The 20,730-nt window shown below is 35.3% G+C and overlaps 1 protein-coding gene across 1 annotated transcript; it reads right to left on the bottom strand.

The window, feature by feature from the left end:
• Positions 1–763: 763 nt before the first annotated feature.
• On the bottom strand, positions 764–6,257 carry LOC123700705 (zinc finger protein 883-like). The gene is made up of 9 exons (XM_045648016.1): positions 6,009–6,257; positions 5,648–5,936; positions 5,059–5,148; positions 4,643–4,693; positions 4,353–4,485; positions 3,125–3,249; positions 2,579–2,698; positions 2,350–2,491; positions 764–1,825 (listed from the first exon to the last, which is right to left on the bottom strand). Exons 1-9 carry the CDS (start codon positions 6,144–6,146, stop codon positions 1,501–1,503), a joined length of 1,413 nt encoding a protein of 470 aa, XP_045503972.1. The 5' UTR covers positions 6,147–6,257; the 3' UTR covers positions 764–1,500.
• Between the last annotated feature and the right edge of the window lie 14,473 nt (positions 6,258–20,730).

Below are 20,730 nucleotides of genomic sequence, written 5' to 3'. Positions count from 1 at the left end.
AACACCCGAATCACCCCGAATCATTGAATCGTAAGTGCCCTAAACAATGCACTTGCATCTTGCACCTTGTTCAAAAGAAATAGGAGTCAATTCAGAGTCATACACAATCGAAAACAATACAGGCGATAGGTGACGGTAGCCTGTCAGTCAAAAAATTCTTAAATCCGTCAGTCGTCTTTATATATAGGTGGTGACCTGGTTCTGATCATTCTACGATATCAGAAATAGAAATAATCCCTGATTCTGTAAATCCTTGGGACTGAGATTTTAATGATTAGATTTCTACAATTTAAATGTAAACCAGTGTTTGAAAATCATTTATTTAAATATAAACTTTGTCTTATTTTAACCTTCCATACATCCATGATTACGCCAGCTTCAGTAAGACACTTTAATAGTTGTAAAGGTGCGTCTAAACGGGCAACATTTTTCTGCAATTTGTAGCTGCACTATTGGCAACTTATTGCCCGGCCATCACAAAAATATTTTATTGCCACGATGGCCGAGCAATCTATGGCCGAGCCATGTGTTGCAATATGTCTGCAATAGTATGGCGCATGATGCAGACTCCTAAACGGGCCACACAAACCGGCAACAATGGCTGACGAAATCACACTCGTCGCAGCAGCCTATATTGTTTTACGAGAAAAATCAAAAAGGAAAAAGCAGAGAATGTGGATTCGACCTTACTTCAATTATTACGATACGATTTTTTTTGACGATTTTTTTGTAACGATTTTTTTTTAAATCAAGCCGATGTATCGAAATATCGATATTTTTTTTTCGATATATCGAACTCCGATATTGATATATTTTAAAATATCGATATATCGAAAATCCGATAATTTAAAAAATATCAACAGTCCAAAACAACGTGATAACTGCACAGAATATAGCAATTAGTCACGGCACGGCACAGCCGCACTCACAGATAACTTCACGTCGTGTAGAAAAGGATGCACTATATCATAACAATAGAGAGCGACTGAAACAACAATAAAACTGGCTGGGCAACATTGCAGTTAAATCGACAGCTCAGCGATCGTCCAGCAACCTATCAAAACAATATCGGCCATTCGCTGCAATGCCTGCAATATCAAACATGTGTCCGGGACATTGCTGCAATATTGCGTAGTGTGGCTGGAATTGCTCGCAATGTTTCCGGCCACTGTGTTGCAGCCACATATTGCAGGAAAATATAGCCCGTTTAGAAGCACCATAAGTATAGAATTTTCTGAGTATATCAATACAACAAAATATATATATTCGCAATCGTGTGGCTTATCCTCGCTATTAACTTACATTGAATTATCGGAACAAATTTCGATACTTATCTCTTTCACGATAAAATCACAATAAAATAAAACTCATAATTCTATAGTACAAGTAGTAAATGTATTTTCTTCATGCATAGTAATGCATGCACTCTATATACATATCATCTTCGGAGGCTCGGGGAATATGACAGTTGCCGAACAGTGACGAATTTTTCTTTGGAACTTAACTTTCGTTAGTCTGTGGAAGTTTTATTTTATAGTAATCCGACGTTGGTAAAGGCGCGTTCGGTTTCGCGTGGGCTTTTCTAAAATGTCGACTCAAATGGCCCGTTTGCGTGAATTTTCTATCGCATATTTTGCATTGGTATCTTTTTTCGCATTGGTATCTTTTTTTTGTATGTACTATTTTATGTTGTTTTAGTGCTGAAGAAGTGTAGAATGTCTTTCCACATTCGCAGGCATAGTCCCTTTGCCCGTTGTGTCGTTTTACGTGAACGTTGAAGGAACTGCGCGTTACGAAGCCGCGGTGGCAGTATTTACATTTATATCTGGAATGAGGCAAATATTTTTATATAATACGCATCTTTACATAAGTAGATACATAGTAGTAGTAAATAGAGTCAGGTAATTAATACTTTATGTTATATGCTGGTTGATTGAATTTTAGAATTAAATCATAAGAATTTTAAGGGAAATCTACTTCTTTAGGGTACAGTTTTGACCTGTCTTCTAATATTATAATAAGACTAGCTTTTCGCCCGCGGCTTCGCCCGCGTTTTCAAAGAAAAACCCGCATAGTTCCCGTTCCCGAGGGATTTCCGGGATAAAACCTATCCTATCTCTCAAGTTGGATCGAACTGCACATGGTGTGCGAATTTTATTATAATCGGTTAAGTGGTTTAGGAGTCCATTGAGGACAAACATTGTGACACGAGATTTATATATATTAAGATGATTATATAATTTATAACCAATTTTATCAAATACCATTCATTATTTATGTACCTAGAGATAAAAACTTAATATAAAATCATTGTTGTTGTTAAGTTGTTCTAAGAAAATAAATATTTACCTAACTTCTCTGTTATGTATTCGTACATGGATGGACAAATAGCTAGACGTGGCAAATGTCTTTTCACATAGATGACAAGAATATGGCTTCTCTCCGGTGTGTACTCTTTGATGCACACCGAGATCCGCTTTTATTGAGAATCCTGCAATAATATCAGTTTTTTTGTTTGTGTAAGTATGGTAGATTTTATGAAAAGTAAATCATTCTTATTTAAATTATAATTGTATACCTTTCCCACAATCCTGGCACAGATACGACTGGATCCCGCTATGCCGTTTAATGTGTATCGCCAGATGAGCGCTTTGAGAGAAGCTCTTGAAGCAAATATTGCAATTGTATGGCTTTTCACCTGAAAATATTATATTTAATAGTTTTAGAGGATATTATTAATATTACATACTTTCTGCTTTGTTAATAAACTATACTAGATAACACAATATTTTCTCGATAAAGGGACTATCCAAACAAGAATATTTTCTTTTAATTTGAAAAAAATCCGACTCGAAGGACCAAATATTTACAAATTGCTACAAAAACAGAAATATAAGTGATAAGGCAGAATATATAGTGATAAGGCCGCCCTTTGTGCTTTTTAATCTTATTTTTTGTAACCTTTATGTATATTTTGTTTCTTGCACAATAAAGTGTTAAATAAATAATAAATAAATAAATATAATTTCACTGAGCCATTACATTAATACTTCAAATACTTTAAAATTTAAATGCTTAATTAATTAAACAAACACAGCTTAACTTACAAAAAAATATATCATACCTGTATGCATACGTATATGATTAACGAGTGCTCTTTTTTTTCTAAACTGTTTCGGACAATATTCACAATGATATGGCTTCTCGCCAGTATGTAAGCTTTTGTGTTGGAACAAACCGCTGTATCCTCTGTAATAAAAAATATATATTTCAAGACATTGATGAACAAAAGACCATTTTTGGCTTCCAAATACTTTTTTTATGTCTGAACACCGTTGCATAAAACATTTATTGAAATAAGGACTTTACTTCGTGGTAGTAAAGCTCAAAATCTATTTATCGCGTATGCAGGTTTTTGCTTTGACACTTTTTGAACGTGAGTGTGAAAGCAGAATAAATAAGGCTGGTTGCAGAGCTTGACCGACCATCAGTGCGTACCGTCGGTCCTGACGATACGCATCAACAATGCGCATGACAATACGCGTGCGTATGGTCGGTCTAGCTATGAACGGTTTTATGAATTTCCATACATATGACAAGCGCGACTGACGTACGCACTGATGGTCGGTCAAGCTCTGCAACCAGCATCCATACTAATATTATAAATGCGAAAGTAACTCTGTCTGTCTGTCTGTTACTCAATCACGCCTTAACTAATGAACCAATTTGCATAAAAATTGGTATAGAGATATTTTGATACCCGAGAAAGGACATAGGATAGGTTTTATCCCGGAAATCCCACGGGAACGGGAAGTATGCGGGTTTTTCTTTGACCGCGCGGGCGATGCCGCGGGTGGAAAGCTAGTAATAAATATTTCAGGACAAATTTCACTCACGGCACGATCTGATCCCATACTAAGCTTTAGCTTGTGTTATCGAAACCAGATGGCTGATAAACATACATATACATATATAATTTTAAATAAATTATACTTATATACATAATTAACACCCAGACACAGAGCAAACATCTATGTTCATCACACAAATATTTGCCCCGGGTGGGAATCGAACCCACGACCTCTGGCTTGGACGGCAGGGCCACTTCCAACCTAGCCAACCGGTCAGTCACAATGAAAGAATGACTTTATCATTGTGATAGTGCAGTGAATCGGCCACTCGGCCAACTTACATAATTATAATATAAATAAAATATAATTATTAGTTACGATTGGATAGCATATTTATCATTAAAGTAATATCCTCCAATAAGGTCATTATACCAAACATTTCAAAAACTTAAAAAAATGTAATCACGGAAAATAAGATAAAACATAATAAACGAAACTCACTTGAAAGTCGCAGGACACTCGGTACACTTATAACGCCTGATGTCCGTGTGACTTATTTTGTGGGAGTTCAAACTGCTTATAGAACTCAGTATCTTGCCGCAGACTTCGCACTGGTGTGGTAACTTGCTGTACGCTATGGATGTTCCATGATGATAAAATATTGTAAGTTTCTTAATAAAATAGCTGTTATATGATAAAGAGAAGATTTTTGTTTGTTTCTTATGATTTAACTCAAGCACTCAATTGATTTTAATAATTCAATTTATGAAAGAAAAAAAAACTAGTCCTACCTTTTTTCTTGCGCCCTCTTTTTTTCTTTGTTATTACCTCGCCATTTGCTTCTGGAAACAAATGTAATGTCATGCTTCAGTTTCAAGATGTGATTGTTAATTTTTATGGAAACTTGATAAACAATGTTCAGTTCAAACTTTAAAATAAAATAGAAGGAATATTTAAGAGGAAATAATAAGAAAGTATGTTATGTAATTAAAGAAAATAATAACGCTTTTGACTATTCAAAAAGGTATGGACTACAATGGAAATTTCCAGCATATTTGTATGCCTTGGTGGAAAATGAGAAAATATGAGATACAGATCAAACCCTTTGTGATCATGTTTTATAAAAGTTTAGCAAACTAATCTTTAGTTTATGTTCTCACCTATCTTTAGCCGTAACATATACATAAAATAATAAAAAATCACAAACCTTCAGCTTCTGGTGCCGTTTTGAACTGATTAAGTAAATTATCATCATCATTCCAAGTGTCACTTTCCTCATTGTCGTTGTAACCAGGTTCTGAAATTAATATTGTTTTATGAAGTACCACAGAATACATTATAGTAGCTAAACGCTACAGAACGGACACTCTCCGCCTCCCGCCAAAATTAAACACTTACCTCACCCCGCACGATCAGACATAAAATGGTCCATATTTTTCTACAGGGACGATACCATGACGATGCGCAATGAAGATTGACAACATTAATCAAATTGACTTTAAGTAATTTTATTATTTTGGATTTGTGATTATCGTTTTTCGTAGAAAATGGTTAGATATTGTGCTGTTTATGGATGTATTTCATTAGAAAAACGCGAATTTTTTTTTACGCTAGTCAAAAATGTGCCAGCCATAAAGCGTTAACACACACATTAGCAGTCTCTACAGTGTGACTGTCAAAACAATAATTTTGTATGGAGTTTCCGGGGTGTGGAAGTACATAATTTTTTGTGGAAATTTTTATAACAACATTATGGTTTTCTCATAAGACATTATACTATACTCATACAAGTTTACCTGACTTTATATCCTCATCAATAGCTTTTTTTTCTTTTAACAATAATTCTATAGATTTGTCCTTTAAGTCTTCTATTTCATCTTTCACACTATCACATAGATCTTGTATTTTGTCTTCGATTCCAATGCATTCTTCTTTCTCTACCGTAATTATTGTATCATTACTAGCTAGAAGTTTCCTTAATTTTATCTCACTCTCTACACATTGTATATTGAAAATATATGTTCTCTTCAACTGCCGAAAGCAATTTTTACAAATGAGCCGTGGCAAACCATCCTCTTTCTCAGGCTGCAATATTATGGAAAATTAATGAAGAATGACATTTTCTGCTATAAAATTTGGTAAAAACTTAAAGTTTACCTTTATTTTTGTACAATCCGACAGCATTTCACAGTATAATATTTTCGCGTAATAACAAGTGAAAATATTAAAAGTTGCTCGGCATCGTTCAAGACATATTCTACATATATCCTGAAAGTCTGTTGTGTCAATTTTCATATTTTATTTAATAAAAACTATGGTATGAAAATTTGGTGTATTAATATTAGAGCATAATGCCTATATTACTTGCTCTGTGGCTTAATGTGTGAGTTTTTTTATTTATTATTTATTGTGCTGTTTTAAAACAATATTGAACAAATGAACACAGAGCAAGTAAAGTAAAGCAATTCAAAGACACAGAGCAATTAATAATATACAGTACTCCAAAATTAATAATGCGCATGCATTCGCTAATTATCGTATTTCCAGAAACACCCGAATCACCCCGAATCATTGAATCGTAAGTGCCCTAAACAATCCACTTGCATCTTGCACCTTGTTCGAAAGAAAAAGGATTCAATTCAAAGTCATAATAACACAATCGAAAACAATTCGGGCAGTAGGTGACGGTAGCCTGTCAGTTAAAAAATTCAAAAATCCGTCAGATATTATTGCTCTGTGTCCGTCAGTCCACAGAGCAAGTTGCAAAGAGGATATAATCACTACGTTTAAGAGACGGCACTCAGTACTTCGATTTCGAGCTCACGCACACATATGCATGTATTACCTAGGTCAAGTCTTATATGTCTTATATGAGCAAGTTGCGTCAGTTGTCTTTATATATTGGTGCCTGGTGGTGACTGGTGACCGCTCACCACACGTATTATCTCTGTATGGAATTATATAGAGCTGCTGTTACATACCCTTCGTAGTTTTGTTTCAAAGTTAAATTTTCCGTTAAAATGATTATTTACCTACACAAGTAGCAGATATCAGTGGGGAAAGTGAAAATTAATAAGAGCATAATGAAAGTTCTGATCATTCTACGATATCAGAAATATAGATAATCCCTGATTCTGTAAATCCTTTGGACTGAGATTTTAATGATTAGATTTCTACAATTTAAATGTAAACCAGTCATTTTTTTAAATATAAACTTTGTCTTATTTTAACCTTCCATACATCCATCATTACGCCAGCTTCAGACACCTTAATAGTTCTAAGTATAGAATTTTCCAAGTAAATCAATACATCATCATCATCATCATCATCATCAGCCCATATACGTTCCCACTGCTGGGACACGGGCCTCCTATGAGGGTACAGGCCATAATCCACCACGCTGGCCAAGTGCGTGTTGGCGGATGACACATGTCGTCGAACTTTTTAATTCTTCGACATGTCGGTTTCCTCACGATGTTTTCCTTCACCGTTCGAGCAGTGGTGATGTTACAACATGCGCAGATAAATTGAAAAATCAATTTTATTTCCTGCGCGCTCGCCTGGTCTCGAACCACGGACTTATCGATTCGAAGTCCGAGGTCTCACCACTGAGCCACCACTGCTCTAAATCAATACAATAAATATATATTCGCAATCGTGTGGCTTATCCTCGCTATTAACTAAAATTGAATTATCGAAACAAATTTCGTTACTTATCTCTTTTACCATAAAATCACAATAAAACTCATAATTCTAATAAAGTATGCATGAAGAAAATCCTTTGGACTGAGATTTTAACCACTCTATATACATATCGTCTTCTGAGACTCGGGGAATATGACAGTTGCCGAACTGTGACGAATTTTTCTATGCGCATTAACAGTTTGGGAGTACTGTAGTAGACTGTAGGTAACTGTGATTCAAAGACCGAAGACGATATATTTTGATACCTTGTTATGACATTGACATTTGTCACAACATGTCCACAGAGCAAGTACCTAATCTGAAGTAGGTAGGTACCCAATAGGTACCCAATAGGTACCTAATAAGAACATGTCAATGTCATGTCATTAGATGATTAGAACAATCAAAATTGAAATAATATTTTGCATGTGAGCACTTCTATTTGTTTTTACTGTTCTGTGATTTTGCATTTTTTATACTAATTTACTGTGCTAATTTATAATCACTTTTTTGTAATTAGTTCTCAATTTTCATCATTTATGTTGTTGCGTATGTTGTTTGATTATAATATAAAATTCGATCAGTTTATTGAGCTGGCAGCACGGGATCACCTCGATTAAAATGTCAAAAGTCAAACATTCATGTGTCAAAACAAATCGCAAATGCTGAAGAATCGGCCAAAGACTAGAATCGGCGTCTGTGCTAAATTCACCTAAATTGTTTTATTTTTAATCTTAAAATAAATCCCGTAAATAAAACACCTAACTGTATATATTTCTATATTTACTTAAAAGATTGTGACCAGAATGTCTTCCTTGCAAAAAAGTATTATGAAAAGCAAACTCCCTCCAAGAGTGCCACGAACCTCAGGCGTATCCAAGTAAGATATTTTTTTAATTTAATTTGATTTCTAAATTGAGTTATATTATTTTCTAAGTATATTCATGTCTATGTATTTTGTTAGTTGATAGTATTATTCCACGATGATCTAAGAGTATCAACTAATTTTCCAATCATACATTATTCATTTTAATGTAACAGCTTTGGAAAGGGAGAGAATATATTTACTTTACAATAATTTCAAATGTTTATATGAACTCCATTTATTGTGTTTCATCAATCAACATTATTCATTTTAGACACATAGAATAACTATTATCAAACATTTTTCTAATAGTTCATAATTCTATAAAAAAAATGCAAACATCTTACTGATGATGATAACTGTGTGTGTATTGCGTAAACAATAATAGATTAACATACAATTTTGTGATAAAGGCATCTTCTTATCTGCAAAGCGAACAATAATTAAAAGGGCTATATTGATTTCAACAGAATATAGTATTAAAGTACATCACTACAAATTTCTAGGTTGGCACCGTTCGGCGCGTCCCGTAAGCGCGACTACACGCCAGTATCATGGAAGCAGTTCTTTGAGAAGTGTGTAGATCTCGAGACTGATGGAGGAACCTTCAGGGTCTACCTGTCACCGGAACCTGATCATCCGCAGAGGCCAAGGATTGTGACGCTGCATGGCGGTGGATATTCTGGTCTCAGCTGGGCTTGTTTTACAGTAGGTATAGCTTTTAGAGCTTATTATTATTAAGGCAACATTATTTTATAGCGATTATTTATCAGTTTCTATTTGTTTTCAATGATTTAATTAAGTAAGAAATTCATTCTGATTATGCCTTGTTATTATATTGTCTAATAAAAATGTATTTTATAATAGTTTAATAGAGATAAATTTGTTTAAAGAACATAAATCTTACAAAATACTTAAACAAGTTATACATTGCTTTTTAATACCTTAAATAAATAAATTCTGATCTTGGTACTTGGTATTGGTACTAAAACTAGACGGAACAAACTAAAACTAATTTCTTTAACTATAAATTTGAAGCCAATCGAAAACATTGAATATTACAAAAATATTTTTTTTTCTTGCAGGAAGAAATAACAAACATGGTGCACTGCCAGGTTGTGTCTATAGATGTGAGAGGTCACGGAGAGACGCAGGCCAAAAACCCTGACGATTTGAGCATTGACACTCTTATCAAGTGAGTGAGCCTTTATAGATTTTGTATATTTTAACTTGTACATAAACTTATTTAATACTCTATTCTACTTTATGCAAGGCAATTTTTTTCTTAAGAAAGTGATCAATAATTTTCTATATCTTAATATATATAAATCTCGTGTCACAATGTTTATCCTCAATGGACTCCTAAACCACTTAACCGATTATAATAAAATTCGCACACCATGTGCAGTTCGATTCAACTTGAGAGATAGGATAGTTTAAATTTCAAATCGTTTTAGTGAAAGTGAGCGAAGCTGCGGGCGGTAAGCTAGTAGTAAAATATTTTGTTAAAAAAGTTACATAGTGCATAATGGACTATTAATGTTTAGTAATTCATTGAAACTGAATCAAATACGTTTTTTTTGAGTAATAATATTATCAATTTTTTTTACATTTTACAACATATAATTTAAACTTCATTATAAAATTTTACCATTTTATACATAATATCTTGATATTTTAGGTATATAGCTTCCAAAAGCTTTTTTTAAATATAATGTTGTTATTTTTCCATTCTTTTAAATATAAAAATGAATCGCAAAATGTGTTGGTAAGCGCATAACTCGAGAACAACTGAATCGATTTCGTTAATTCTTTTTTTATTACATTTCTTGAAGTACGAGGATGGTTCTTATGGAGAGAAAACGTAAAAATGTACCACGGGCGAAGCCGGGGCGGACTGCTAGTGCATAATAATAATTAATTTGTTACAGAGACGTAGAGCAAATCCTACACAAACTGTACGGTGAAGACGAGTTGCCCCCTCTAGTGCTCCTCGGGCACTCCATGGGAGGCGCCATCGCCGTGAGGGCGGCGCACCTGCCCGCGCTGGAGCCCTACATACAGGGTGTAGCGGTTATCGATGTTGTTGAGGGTATGGGATTTAATTTTATTGAAGTGAAACTTCTTTATCGGGGTTGGAAAAAATTTAGTGTAACATTTTTTCGTTACGCGTGACATTTTTCCGTTACGCGCCATCTTTTTCTTATCTCTACGGCCTACCACGCGTGATTCCACGTAGTTCTGTAAAGTTGCATATAGAAAATTATTTTTTGAAAAATAAGTTATAAAGAAGTATCACTTCTTACGTGTGTACACTAGTACGTATGCACATTTTTTTTTATTTTTTAAGTGAAACTTCTTTAGGCACGTTGAGAAAAAAATTTCAAGGTCGAGTCATGGCAATACCGTCACAAGTCATTTAGTAAGGCGACGATTTTGGTATCTTTGAATCTTGCCAAAGAAGTTTCACTTCTGACACGTGTGCTCGGCGCACGCTCTTTTTATGTTAAATTTCTGAATAATGGATGTTAGGTAAATTTATTTATAGATAATGTTTTAATAACTGTAATCTGTATTGTATTTGTTTTTATGTAATCTGAAAAAATTGATTGATTGAATCATTTATGATTCAATCATTGAATAGATAACATGTCTTATCACAATAATCAGAGACTTCATCATGCAAATTAATATGAATAATAAAATATTTTTTATTGAAAATTAGCTATTCGCCCCAGTTCTGCCCGATCCGTTCTTTTAGCAAGATTTTCAGTTTTTTTTTGGAAACAACATAAAAAAGAATAAAAATAAAATTTGTCTAATTGGGTATAATCGTTAGTTTAGTCAGGGCCGATTTTTCAATGCTTGGATAAAACTTATTCGTCGAATAATGTATAAAACAACCATTTTAAAAACGTATTCTAATTGCCCGTATTTGACAGTTTACGTGACATTTTAATATTATCGTGAAATAGTTTATTGGACGGATAAGTTTAACCAAGCATTGAAAAATCGGCCCTTAGTTAGTTAAGTTATGCGCGTACATTCCGGCGGTTTATTTTTAACCGACTTCAAAAAAAAGGAGGCGGTTATCAATTCGGCCGGTATTTTTTTTTATGTATGTACACTGATTACTCCAAGGTTTCTGAACCGATTTACGTGATTCTTTTTTTGTTCGATGCGGGATGGTGTCGAATTGGTCCCATAAAAATTTTATTCGGATAGGCCCAGTAGTTTTTATTTTATGAGCATTTTTGTCTGTATTTGTAAATGTTGCAAGTGCAAGTTTGAAGTCTGTTGTTTTTAACGCAGTTATTACTTGTTTTATCATTAGTTATTAGAGACTAGCTATCCGCCCGCGGCTTCGCCCGCTTTATCTAAAACATAATAAGTTATATACTAAAACCTTCCTCTTGAATCACTCTATCTATTAAAAAAACCGCATCAAAATCCGTTGCGTAGTTTTAAAAATTGAAGATAGGCCCAGTAGTTTTTATTTTAGGAGCATTTTTGTCTGTATTTGTAAATGTTGCAAGTGCAAGTTTGAAGTCGGTTGTTTTTAACGCAGTTATCACTTGTTATTTATTTAGCTATATATTATCATATTAATATTACAGGTACTGCTATGGACGCTCTTGCAAGCATGCAGAGCTTTCTACGCGGCAGGCCGACGCATTTCAAGAGCATAGAGCATGCTATAGAGTGGTGGTATGTATTCAATAATATTATATTAATCGGGTCGCGCGTAGTGTTTTATAGTACTTTAAAAAAATTGTAGAAAAATAATAGAGGTACCTTAGTTGATTTTTTAAATTTTATCTTATAAGTAATACGTTCTTTTATTACAATATGTATAAATTATATTCAACTAAGTCAAATATCTTGGTGAAAATAATCATTTTGTCGACTATAATTTCTAAAAAAATTCACATTGTTCGGATTTTAATTTCGTAAGTTAGGAGTCCAAAATAAAAAAAATATTTTAACTAACTATTTTAATAAGGATTTTTGCAGTTAGTTAAAAAAAAATGTGTGTTAGATCTGTCAGCAATTTCAGATATTTTTAGCTTCGAAATTGACACTAAAAGTGAAATCAAGTAATCATCGGCTCAGTTATCTTCATGGTATTCACAAATACTGTATTAATTGAAAAAAACTCTTAACTAACTATATAGACAATAAAATTTCCTAAAATTATTAGTAATTCATATGTTTGTAAGATAAGTGGTTGAAGGACAATCTGGTTTGAAAAATCACATATTTGAGCCAAACAGCGCACGGACCGCGTACACGGCCTTAAATAGTAATATACGAACAATAACTGAAATAAAGTATTTTTTTTTTATTGATAATTTCACCCTTTACACTGTTTGTTTATTATTATATAAAATAAATAAAATAAAAATATTATTTTTTGCATTTTTTTATTATGTAAAAAATTTTCTTTTCAACAGTGTAAGGAGTGGACAAGTAAGGAATGTTGACTCTGCGCGAGTGTCGATGCCCAGTCAAATTGTCAAGTAAGTGACTTGCAAAATTTATCTATACTTATTGCATGCATAAATGAGATAATTCAAAAACTTTATTGGATACTAATATTAGTTTAAAAAATGTGTGAAAATAAAATGCATTGTATTTTAATAATAAGTATGATTCAGAAGAGTTTTTTTATTATTTTCTAACGATATTTCTGGAAAGTGTTAAGAAAGATAACACTATGATAACCATAAGTAACAACTGTAACTGATGGTCATCGACAAAAAATGTAAATCCGACGTTATCGTCTCCTTCATAGTAAATTTTAATAATACAGATACATAATAATAGTAATTAATATGTATCTATATTAATACTAATATACTTATAATATTATAAAGCTGAAAAGTTTGTTTGTTTGAACGCGCTAATCTCAGGAACTACTGGTCCGATTTAAAAAAAATCTTTCGGTGTTAGATAGCTCATTTATCGAGGTAGGCTATCATTACGCTAAGATCAACAGGAGTGGAGCCGGGTGAAACCGCGGAGCGCAGCTAGTCAAGGATAGGTGACAATACAATAGTTTTATGAATTTAAGCGTGTTTTTCTAGTTTATTAAATTAAATTTATTATTCTTAAAAGAAGACACAAATAAATTATATTATTACGTTAAATTTCAGTTGCACTACAAACCAGCTAGCAATCAACGAGGTGGAATCCTACATTTGCGAATCAGATGACGGCGAGAGGCCGATCACCCGCGGGGATGTCATCCTCGAGGAGAGCGAGGGGGAGGGGGAGGGGGATGGGGAAGGAAACGGGCAGGGGGAGGGGGATGGGTTCACTAAACCCACGCCGGTAGTTACTAACGGGGCTATGAGGTAGGTTTTGTTTTAAAATTTTTGTTTTTTTTTGTTGTAAAAAAAAGGATTTTTTGGTTGAATTTTTGTTCTTGAAAGTTATTTTTTTTTATATGAAATTAGGATGTTTTTTAAAATTAGTTTATATATTGTAGCACTTGTTTTTATTAATATGTGTAATATAATTAATATAATATAGTGTAATATATTGGAAAAAGTTTGCAATTATTTGGAAAAACAAATCTGAAGCTTAAAATTATTTCAGGATTTTATTTATTTAATGCGAACAAAAATTAATAAATTGTGTAAACTATCGAAGCAATTGCAATTATTGCAAACTTTTACTACTGGTGGCTACTATTTTTAAACTTTTATTACACTACTTTTTATCCCGGGAAAATGACGCAATCCCGGAAATTCCACGGGAATGGGAACTATGCGGGTTTTTTTTTGACTGCGCGGGCGAAGCCGCGGGCGGACACCTAGTTATTTATGTTAGTTATTTATGTAAAAATGAATATTTTAGCTACTAAACATAAAAATAAAGATTTTAAAGGATTTTGGCAACAGACAAAACAGTTAAACCCAAGACCTAGCGTCCCTGTGAGTATCAACGGCATCAGCAATACAAAAGATATTGCAAATTTGTTTAGACGTCACTTTCAAGTGGAGTCTCCGCTAAAAGGTGAACAGACCAGGGATGCGGGGGTCGTCGTATCCGTGGTGCCTGAGCGGGTCACAGCAAAACAAGTTGCTCTAATAATAAAAGGCATGACTAGAGGGAAGTCGCCCGGACACGATGGCCTCAGCATCGAACATTTTCAGCATGCGGGGCCACACCTCCCGAGACTTTTAGGACTTTTATTTACGCTCTGTATAAGACATTCCTATCTGCCAAATGAGCTGATGAAGACGGTGGTAGTGCCTATAATTAAAAACAAGACTGGAGATAATTCCGACAAGTGCAACTACCGCCCGATATCATTAGCTACAGCCACAGCTAAGGTACTTGATGGACTGCTTGAGAGACAGCTTAAAGAACACCTAAATTTAAATGACGCTCAGTTCGGTTTTAGACCTAGACTTTCGACAGAATGTGCGGTGATGTCTCTCAAGCAGACTGTCAGGTATTACACAGATAGGAGCACGCCCGTATATGCAGCCTTTCTCGATCTCTCCAAGGCTTTTGACCTGGTTAGGTACGATATTCTCTGGCGTAAATTGAAGGATACAGGTGTGCCAGGTGAGTTAGTCAATATCTTTAAATATGGGTATGACCACCAAACTAACCGGGTCAAATGGCTTGGTGAATTTTCTGACGAGTACGGCTTGGAGTGTGGGGTGAGACAAGGGGGATTAACATCCCCTTCTCTCTTCAACTTGTACGTGAACGGGCTGATTGTTGAGCTGAGCAGCATCGGAGTAGGATGCTCGATTGATGGTCACTGCATCAACAGTATTAGCTATGCAGATGACATGGTGTTGCTCAGCCCATCAAGAGCCGCGCTCAGAAAGCTGATAGGCGTGTGTGAGCAGTATGCGAGGGTACACGGTCTCAAATACAATGCTCAGAAAAGTGAGCTCCTGGTATTTAAAGCCAGGGGTCGTAAAACGGGGGAGGTGGCACCTGTCCTGCTTAACGGTGTCACTCTTCGAAGAGTGACTGAGTTTAAATACCTCGGCCATGTGGTCACCGAGGATTTAAAAGACGATAAGGATATTGAAAGAGAAAGGAGGGCGATGGCGGTCCGCTGTAACATGTTGGCACGCAGATTTGCGAGGTGTAGTTTAGAGGTTAAGATCACCCTGTTTAAAGCATTCTGCCAAACGCTCTACACCTGCAATCTGTGGGTCAACTACACGCAGCGGGCCATCAACGCTCTCCGAGTACAATATAATAACGCGTTCAGGGTGCTGGTGGGGCTTCCGCGCTACTGTAGTGCATCTGCGATGTTTGCGCATGCGCACACAGACGGCTTTCACACAGTGATACGGCGCCGCATCGCTTCGCTGATGTTCCGTACTCGTGGGAGTCCCAACACCATCCTGAACGTGCTCAGTCACAAGTTGGACAGTCCCCTTCTGAGGCACTGGGTTCAAGCACAAGTGCGTGTGCCTGGGGCCCCAGAGGGTGGTAAATACCTAAATTAGTAAAATTATTTTTGATTGAAGTAGCTAATTACAATTATTTTATTTTAAAATTTTCAATTTCAAATTGTATCAAATTTTATTATTTTAATATTGGTCCAATTAATTTAATTTATTTATTTTATCGATTTTAATGTTTTGTATGTAGAAATTTTGCAATTTAATTTTTATTTATTACTTTATTTTATTTTGACTTATTGATTTTTTATTTGAAACTGAATGTTCTTGTATGGGAAATACTCCTGAATTAAATAAATTTTATTTTTATTTTTATTTTATTTATGTTTGTGAAATAAAATTGGCCTGATCCCTTACGGGAGGCCCGCGTCCCTAGTGGGAACGGTTGATGATGATGATGTATACGGTGTGGCAGGTACCGCTGGCGTGTAGACCTGTCCTTACGGGGGGCTCGTGTCCCGAGTCGGAATGGTTTATGATGATGATGATGATGATAATGATGATAATGATGATGATGATGATGATAATGATGATGATGATGATAATGATGATAATGATGATGATAATGATGATGATGATGATTTATTTATTTATTTATTGACACAGAATCATTCTTTGTACTTACAGTAATAATACCAAAGCATACATAGAATTTAGTAACAATATGTTAACAAAAATACAAACAAAATGGAGTTACATTCAATGTGCATCCAAGTACCTGATACAGAGGTCTAGGACAGTATTTATACTACTAGCACACCCCGGACACTCCATACAAAATTATAGTTTTGACAGTCACACTGTAGAGACTGCAAATGTGTGTGTAAACTCTTTATGGTTGGCACATTTGTGACTAGCGTAAAAAAAAATTCGCGTTTTTCTGATGAAATACATCCGTAAACAGCACAATATCTAACCATTTTCTACGAAAAACGATAATCACAAATCCAAAATAATAAAATTGCTTTAAGTCAATTTGATTAATGTTGTCAATCTTCGTTGCGTTTCGTCTAAAGACGTCGTTGGTATCGTCCTTGCGGGGAAATGGGTACCATAACATGTCTGATCGTGCGGGGTGAGGTAAGTGTTTAATTTTGGCGGGAGGCGGAGAGTGTCCGTTCTGTAGCGTTTAGCTACTATTATGTATTCTGTGCTACTAGCAAAAATGTCAATTGTGGCATCGGAGGCCAGCACACGATTTAACAGATGAAGGGCCGAGATAATGATGATAATGATGATAATGATGATGATAATGATGATGATGATAATGATGATGATGATAATGATGATGATGATGATGATGATGATGTATATGTGCAGGTACCGCTGGCGCGTGGAGCTGTCCCGCACGGAGCAGCACTGGGCGGGCTGGTTCAGCGGGCTCAGCGCCGCCTTCCTGTCGGCTCGGGCTCCGCGCCTGCTGCTGCTGGCCTCCGTCGACGGGCTCGACAGGGACCTCACCGTGGGACAGATGCAGGGTCAGTGTTTATTTGACCCTTCAATACAGCTGTTCATACAACTACGTATAGAAATATTAGAAATATTATACATAATAATATTAATAGCAATAAATAATGGCAGGGGCGAGCTTAGCACGCCATTTGAAAGCAGATGCTACATTGCCGATGCAATCATCGCGCTGGAAACATGTGAAAAAAAATTTTTTTTGGAGGGGGGGGGGTGAACTGCACCAATTTCATAGAAAATTGGTCTACGATAGCACATGGAGATCTTGCCCAGATCGGGAATACAACAAGCTATTAGCCTTTTAGACGGTTATTTCTTATTTTCTTAAACAGAACACTTCCAAAGAACAGTCAAAATTTAATATTAAATGTTAACAATTATTTCTACGCAAAATGGTCATCTGCCACCGTCTATTGGCTATTCCACTAACTATACAATAACTTTTATAAGAATTATTTCTGCATACTAATTAATCATAATTTTCTAATTTACAGGCAAATTCCAAATGCAGGTGCTAACGCGTTGTGGTCACGCTGTACACGAGGATTCGCCCGCTGAGGTAAGGAAAATAAAACTTAAATTGTTCATACATGTTACGTTTCAAATTAATAAAAATACCTAAGTACAGGGTGTCCCAAAAAGTAGTGATGAACGGAAGCTGGGAGGTAGATGACCTAGAGGGCTATCCGAATCACCCCCATGTATGTTATGCGATTTTTCGTATTTTCGGAGTTATGACATTTTTTTAAAATTTTTCATCTATCGCTGAGTACGATGATATTTTCACTCATGGTGACGTCAATTATTGCGTTAGATGCTTGTTTTTTTTTTGTTTGCTAAGCTGAAAGATAGGCCAATCCATGATGGTAACATTTACTATCGTTAGAACTTTGAATGGAATAAAAAAAAGAATTAAATGCCAAGAAAGATAAAAGTACCCAGTATGTTCACCACTTGAAAGGCCCGTAAAAAAATAAAATCACATAAAAAAAGTTTTCCGTTTTGCTTTTAAAAACTTGCTCTATCTATCAGGTAACTACCCTGAAAATTGCATTTTATTATTCAGTAGGTTTCAATCGAAAAATTGAAATTTAAATGTGGTATGTGCAAAAATTGAATTAACATGATGATTAATAAAAATAAAGATAAAAAATATAGATAAAATTATATCTTGATTAGAATTTTTGTTCTTTTTATGTTGATTTTTTTTAATAATATGTATTACTATTCATCAGGTAAGCCGTGTACTAGCCTCCTTCCTGCTACGTCATCGCCTCACATCGCCGACGGAAAATGGAGAGCACATGCAACTCTCTTCGGCGCCCGGTTGTTAAATGTACTCGCTTCATTTGATTGGACTTGGAAAATAACACAAGATTTAAAAAAAAGAAAAAGAAAATGGGATCAATGTAATTTGAAAAAAAAACGACGATGTACTTACTTTGTGTTGAGTTAGTAAATACAGGGTGTCCCACTGTTGGTATACTACTAAGCTCAAAGGAGGTTATAGTTTTGCAATACGCTGAGTGCGTAAAAAACACTTAAGTATACAATTCCAGACGTTAGTTTTTTTTTCCAAATGTTTGAATTATTAAAACAAAATACTCACATTAGCGAAGCGGTATATGCCGGCTGAGCGAAACTAGAGAAGAAAACATGGATTTTCAGGAAAAATTTAGCATACATTTTTTGATGTAATTTTGTTGTTTACGTATTTTTTACGTGATCAGTGTATGCAAAACTACAAGTCCCTTCGCCCTTAGTATACCCATAGTGGGACACCCTGTATATTAAAAAATATTATACATATGGATTCAATAGATTTTTTGTGACTTGTTTGTGTGTTGAAATCAAATATTATTTTCGATAAAGAGAGTAAGGGCACACGGACCGCTTCAAGCAGTTGAGACCGACGGCTTGAAGCCGCGACCGCGTGGTGAACTATAGACACTCATTCACTGCCGTACACGGACTGCTCGAGCAGTCGCGACTGCTTCAAGCCGTCAACTGCGCGGTTTGTAGCGACTGCTCGAGCAGCAATTAAAGCGCGTCACACACGGTGAAGATACTATAATATTTTATGTTAAGATTCTCTAATATAAAACGTTACAGTATCTTAAGGTATCTGGTATCAGCGTTCTGACCATCATTTTTCTTTTTGACATTGCGTACTAAGACCCCTTTTTTTTTTTTTTTTTTTTTTTATAGTGGGGAAATCTTCCAAAGATACCCACGGCCCCCGGGGAAGGAGCCGTGGGTTATGTCGGATTCTTACCGACTAAAACCCCACTGTGTTCCGTCGAGCCGCTTTAATGAGGGGGCCGCGGGTATTTGTTAGAATTCTTCCGCAACCCCCTCGGCGGCAGCCCATCTCCAGGCCAGGCGCAAGCCAAGAACAGCCAAGCCAAGAACAAAGCTCCAATACTGATCATAAACTAAAATATTGACCAGTCGTCTTTGTCTGATAATAATTTAAATAACGTGACGATATGGTGTCGTCTGATCGAGCAGTCAGTTTTCGCATTTTTACAAACAAGTAAAAATACAGGTCAGTGGATCATTAAGCAATAATTATTTTCCCCTGTATCCCCGCACTAAAAAAAATATATATTTGGCTGAACATTACTTAGCACTCGATGGCGTGGTGATCGACTTCACCCATATGATATGGGGAAGGAACTGATATGCAAATATCTTAATGTGTTTAGCTCTAAAGTTAGGTTTAGTATTTGATTGAATAAACGATTTTGATATACTTGCGCTACTATAATATGTACGTTCACATAATAAAATTGTTCATTGATAATAATTTAGGATACTTAAGAAGCAGAGATTTCATTTGTTATTTGTGTTTGATACCCAACAATTATATTCATATCACCGGTAATGGTAGAATCGGGACGAATACGAAATATTAATTCATCCTCATCCATATAAAACAGTATTTATTGTCTACTGGGTTTCCGCCCGCGGCTTCGCCCGCGCAGTCAAAGAAAAACCCGCATAGTTCCCGATCCCGTGGGATTTCCGGGATTGCGTCATTTTCCCGGGATAAAAAGTAGTCTATGTCCTTTCTCGGGTATCAAAATATCTCCATACCAAATTTCATGAAAATTGGTTCAGTAGTTTAGGCGTGATTGAGTAACAGACAGACAGAGTTACTTTCGCATTTATAATATTAGTATGGATAGTATGGATGGATGAGGATGAATTAATATTTTGTGTTTGTTTTAATGTAAATTATAAAGGGGAGTTTCTATAGGCACATACACAAACTTACAAAATATCGCAAATCACTAGAACCTATATTAACTGGACCACGCAACTTCGTCTGCTTTCAAAGGGAATGTTTTTGCTGTGGTTTTTGCATATTTTGTCACTAATTTTATTAATTACTAGCTGTTCGCCCTGGCCTCGTCCG

This window comes from Colias croceus, chromosome 20, assembly GCF_905220415.1.
Source record: "Colias croceus chromosome 20, ilColCroc2.1".
NCBI classification, from domain to species: Eukaryota; Metazoa; Arthropoda; class Insecta; order Lepidoptera; family Pieridae; genus Colias; species Colias croceus.
This window is presented reverse-complemented; position numbering and strand designations above follow the sequence as displayed.